Raw genomic sequence first — 5889 nt, forward strand, 5'->3', positions numbered from 1 at the left:
AGACAACCACCTGTCTATCTAAGACATCCACCTGTCTATCTAAGACATCCACCTGTCTATCTAAGACAGCAACCTGTCTATCTAAGACAACCACCTGTCTATCTAAGACATCCACCTGTCTATCTAAGACAACCACCTGTCTATGTAAGACAACCACCTGTCTAAGACAACCACCTGTCTATCTAAGACAACCACCTGTCAAAGACAACCACCTGTCTAAGACAACCACCTGTCTATCTAAGACATCCACCTGTCTATCTAAGACAACCACCTGTATGTCTAAGACAACCACCTATCTATCTAAGACAACCACCTGTCTAAGACAACCACCTGTCTAAGACAACCACCTGTCTATCTAAGACAGCAACCTGTCTATCTAAGACAACCACCTGTCTATCTAAGACATCAACCTGTCTATCTAAGACAACCACCTGTCTAAGACAACCACCTGTCTATCTAAGACAACCACCTGTCTAAGACATCCACCTGTCTATCTAAGACAACCACCTGTCTATCTAAGACAACCACCTGTCTATCTAAGACAGCCACCTGTCTATCTAAGACAACCACCTGTCTAAGACAACCACCTGTCTATCTAAGACAACCACCTGTCTAAGACAACCACCTGTCTATCTAAGACAGCAACCTGTCTAAGACAACCACCTGTTTAAGACAACCTCCTGTCTAAGACATCCACCTGTCTATCTAAGACAGCAACCTGTCTAAGACAACCACCTGTCTATCTAAGACAACCACCTGTCTATCTAAGACAACCACCTGTCTTAAGACTTCCACCTGTCTAAGACACCCACCTTTCATCTCGGCCAATGGTTGTTGTCTTGGGCAGTGTCGACTGTTACGAAAAAGAAAGCCACCGTGGGTGTTTGTTCTAATGAACTAGATCTATGTAGAACTTTCCTCCGTACGTTCTGTAGAATTTTCCCCGGCTAGAGCAGAGACCTGTAGGACCTAAGTACATACTTGGAGAGCTCAGGGGAAAACGACGGTAGTTACAAACTGGACATTGTGAGGGGGACAATTGTAAAAGCTTGTGGACTCATAACTTCCTATTTGTTTGGCTGGTGGTTTATTGTCAAGTGTTGTTGAATGGGTAATCTAACAACAATAATCAACCGACATTCGAACAGAATACAGTTATGAGTCAACCAGCGTTCACAGTTGGTACCCTCACGACTTTCACTTTGTGACCACCGTCGTTTTTCCTCTTGTAGTCTTCGCTTGTGATTGTTGCAAGTTCCGTCATAGTGGAAGAAGTAGAATGTACTGAAGAATTGCGCAGTAGTGTGCACACCCACCTTTTGTTTGACTCTGGTCCACACCCGTTGTTTTTGTTGTTGGCTCTGTGACCGGCACCTCCACCTTGGCCCCTCCCCTCTCCACGCTGTCGTCACCTCGTCACCCACACCACCTCAACACCATCACCCACACCACCTCATCACCATCACCAACCGACAGAGGGCGCGCCCGGCGGGGAGGGAGAGGATGCTGGGACAGGAGGCGACGAGGACAAGGAGAAGGAGAAGGAGGAGGAGGAGGGGAAGGTTCCAGTGACGGAGGAAGTGATGGTAGCTCAGACGGCCGCTCCCACGGGCGAGGACCTGGCCAATCCTGGGTACAGTGCCGAGTTGGACAACCTGCCCGCCCCGCCCACTGACGGACACACAGACTCTGGTGAGGAGGGGAGGGAGGGGGGGGGGTTCATGTCACATGACAGTGATAGCCAGGACGAGAATTGTTTTTATCTTGTTTCGTGAGCAAGCTGGTCAGCTGTTCTAAGCCCAGAACAAAACATGAAGAGAGAAAAATGATATCATGTTTCCTTCTTTCAACAAAAGTGCCTACAGTGGGCACCTTTTCTTGGCCTTGTTCAACGTGTAGTTTGAATTTCGACAAACTAATTTTGAGCACAGGCAACTGATACCCGAAATCAAGAAACTGCAATTTTAAAAAAAATGTATTTAAAAATTGGGCTTAGGGCAACTGGACTGCTGGTCACCATTCTGTAGTTTTGTGTGACTCACAATAGCCCTATACTGCCGCACACTGGCCACCATTCTGTAGTTTTGTGATACTCACAATAGCCCTATACTGCCACACACTGGCCACCATTCTGTAGTTTTGTGATACTCACAATAGCCCTATACTGCCACACACTGGCCACCATTCTGTAGTTTTGTGTGACTCACAATAGCCCTATACTGCCGCACACTGGCCACCATTCTGTAGTTTTGTGTGACTCACAATAGCCCTATACTGCCACACACTGGCCACCATTCTGTAGTTTTGTGTGACTCACAATAGCCCTATACTGCCACACACTGGCCACCATTCTGTAGTTTTGTGTGACTCACAATAGCCCTATACTGCCGCACACTGGCCACCATTCTGTAGTTTTGTGTGACTCACAATAGCCCTATAACTGCCACACACTGACAAAACGCCTTTTACTTCTTCTCTGCAGTTTGGAGAAACCAAGGAGTTTCAGTTTTCTTCTAATGATCATTTGTTGAGCCTAGGGAGTGACCCTCTCCCCATGGTGTGAGGTCAGCCATTGGTGCACTGTGCGCAATCGTTTCGTTTATCTGAAAACCGAAAGTCGTTGATTTCTCGAAACTTCTGGGAATGAGAAAAAGGCGTTTTGTCAGCTTGTGGAAGTATATTATATATAGAGATCTAAGTATAGGACACTTTGACACCTATATATAAGTATAGGACACTTTGACACGAGTGGGACCCGAGATATCCAAAGGCCGATTCAGAAGGACACTTTGAAGTTTGATATAACTGATTTTACTCCTAGAAATAGTTACAAGAATATTTGGTACAAATGTGAAGCTAATATACAACATTTTGGAAGACAATTACAGCTATATATATATATATATATATATATATATGCCACAAAATGAAAAAAAAATGCACCATTTTAAAAGTTCTGTTGGCAGTGTGCACCAGGTTTAAGAAATGCAAAATCCCAACATAATGTTGGCGTGAGTCAAACTTAGCAGGATCTGGCTGAGTTACTCGGAAATACAATGAGCGTCTGTTGCAAGCTTTGGATACCTCGGCTCACGCAGTCTCTTTGGGGTTTTTTTTGTTTGGAATCGTGAATGTTTTTGTTCTGGGTGTATGTTTGTTCTATAGATGTATGTTTGTTCTATAGATGTATGTTTGTTATGTAGATGTATGTTTGTTCTATAGATGTATGTTTGTTATGTAGATGTATGTTTGTTCTATAGATGTATGTTTGTTACATAGATGTATGTTTGTTTTGTAGATGTATATTTGTGACGGCGTGAACTCAGCATTTCCCCCAGCGCTTATTGTCGTTTTTAAGCACACGTGGGCTATCCCCAAAAATACTGTTTTGAGAAAATCGATGGTAAAGTAGTTTTTGGACATTTGTTCAGTTTCTTTACACCCTCCAGAGACACCAGCTTCCTTTAGTTTTTCCTTAAACATCTCTATAAGGGATAAATCAATGTCACCCATACTTTGCACAGCAGTTTGTATCATTTTGTCTTAACAATCATATTTTTACAATTGGGGCTAGACTTAAAAAATTTTCTTCGTAAATGTATATAAAATACTAGAAATCTCCACCACGCGGAAAATGGGATTGTTCCCAGCAATTCCCGCTTCTCGCACACATTTCACATGCGCCTATGACCTACGTCACTGCTCGCCAATGTCACTTTTTAGTGGCAAAACTTCTTACAAGAAATTGCTTTGAGAGTGAACACATTTTTCAAACAAATAAAGGTTCCCTAAACATACGTCCAATAAGAATAAAGTCGCGATTAGAAGAAAAAAAATGACAGACTAGCTTTTTTAAGTGATATTGCCCGCGCTGTAAACTTTTAAAAATCTGTAGAAGCCATCGACTGGGATTTTTTTATTAGTATTATTAAGGGATTTTCTAAAATAAGGTATGCAGGAGTTTGAAAAAATATTCACCTGTTAAGACAAATTGATATATAAGTCATTGTGCAAAAGTTGGAGAATCTATGTTTGATTTTGATAGGTAAGGAGATATTTGACAATAAGTTTGAATAAGTTTCGCCCTGCGTGTTTGACCGCACAGCTGTCAGTCTGCCACTGTCTACGTTTGTTCACACAGTCTTTGTGCATGACTATCCTTTCTGACGGCTGCTCTGCTTTTGGCTGTTTGTTTGTTTGTTTGTTTGTTTGTTTGTTTGTTTGTTTGTTTGTTTGTTTGTTTGTTTGTTTGCTTGCTTGTTTGTTTGCTTGCTTGTTTGTTTGTTTGTTTGTTTGTTTGTTTGTTTGTTTGTTTGTTTGTTTGCTTGCTTGCTTGCTTGTTTGTTTGCTTGCTTGTTTGTTTGTTTGTTTGTTTGTTTGTTTGTTTGTTTGTTTGTTTGTTTGCTTGCTTGCTTGTTTGTTTGTTTGTTTGTTTGTTTGTTTGTTTGTTTGCTTGCTTGTTTGTTTGTTTGCTTGTTTGTTTGTTTGTTTGTTTGTTTGTTTGTTTGTTTGTTTGTTTGTTTGTTTGCTTGCTTGCTTGCTTGTTTGTTTGCTTGCTTGTTTGTTTGTTTGTTTGTTTGTTTGTTTGTTTGCTTGCTTGCTTGTTTGTTTGTTTGTTTGTTTGTTTGTTTGTTTGTTTGCTTGTTTGTTTGTTTGTTTGTATGTTTGTTTGTTTGTTTGTTTGTTTGTTTGTTTGGCTGTTTGTTTGTTTGTTTGTTTGTTTGTTTGTTTGCTTGTTTGGCTGTTTGTTTGTTTGTTTGCCTGTTTGGCTGTTTGTTTGTTTGTTTGTTTGTTTGTTTGTTTGTTTGTTTGTATGTTTGTTTGTTTGTTTGTTTGTTTGTTTGTTTGTTTGCTTAATTTGGTTTGGTTTGCAATAGAAAATAAATGTGCACTTAACAGGGTGTGATGTTTTTTGCTTTTGTCAAAGATCGTTCATAACAAGATAGTTCACTCAGCCAAAAAAGAGTCTGCCGAAGTCCGCGCATTGGTTCAAATGGCGCTGCAGTCTTTGTATTAAAGCTCTCTTTCGTTTCTCCCGAGGAAGAATAGGAATATCACAGTTTGTTAGTTTCACTTTTTTCCCACAAGTAGGGTAACTCTGTTCTCAAAGTCCGCATTTTCTCGAAGAGTGCGCCACCGAAGTTTGAGGACACTTTTTTAATTGGCTCAAAGAGAGGAGTGAACTATCTTGTTATGTACGATCTTTGGTTTGGTGTGCTGTGATGTAGGGCGGGTGGCTTTTTGTGTCGTCAATTTAGAGAAGGCACATTGTTGGTACAATTTACTGTTTGAGAGAAGGCACATTGTTGGTGCAATTTACTGTTTGTGAAAAGGCACATTGTTGGTGCGCGGTTGTGTGATGACGTATTTCCGTTCCAACATGTTGTCATAGCAACAGTCCCCTTGTTGTGTGGCCATGTTTACCATTTTGTCTATTTGTCCTCGGAGTTCTGTTTTTGCCTTGAATCTTTTTCCTAGTCGTCATGGTTCTGAATACAGGCCTCTAAACAGAAAGGAGGGGGGGGGGGGGGGGAGAGAGAGAGAGAGAGAGAGAGAGAGAGAGAGAGAGAGAGAGAGAGAGAGAAGACAGAGAGAGAGAGAGGCAGAGAGAGACAGCGAGAGACAGAGATAGAGACAGAGAGAGGAAGTGAGAGAGACAGACAGAGACAAAGAGAGAGACATAAAGAGAGAGAAAGACAGAGAGAAAGAGGAAGAGAGAGAGAGAGAGAGACAGAGACAGAAAGAGACAGAGAGAGAGAAAGAGAGAGAGAGATAGAGCCAGAGAGTGACAGAGAGACAGAGAGATAGATATTGGAAGAGAGAGACAGAGAGAAAGAGAGCCAGAGAGAGAGCAAGAGAGAGAGAGGGAGAGAGAGAGAGGAAGTGAGA

The 5889-nt window shown here is 41.7% G+C and overlaps 1 protein-coding gene across 1 annotated transcript in view; it reads left to right on the plus strand.

Moving 5' to 3' along the window:
• Window positions 1–1476: 1476 nt before the first annotated feature.
• LOC101855386 (submandibular gland secretory Glx-rich protein CA) overlaps window positions 1477–5889 on the plus strand; it is a gene marked incomplete at its 5' end in the record, with an annotated part of 7528 nt that continues 3115 nt past the window's right edge. The window contains 1 exon segment of the mRNA XM_005111598.3: window positions 1477–1692. Within this exon segment, the coding sequence (XP_005111655.2) occupies window positions 1477–1692 (216 nt within the window).

Source organism: Aplysia californica, unplaced genomic scaffold, assembly GCF_000002075.1.
Source record: "Aplysia californica isolate F4 #8 unplaced genomic scaffold, AplCal3.0 scaffold01085, whole genome shotgun sequence".
Taxonomy (NCBI): Eukaryota; Metazoa; Mollusca; class Gastropoda; order Aplysiida; family Aplysiidae; genus Aplysia; species Aplysia californica.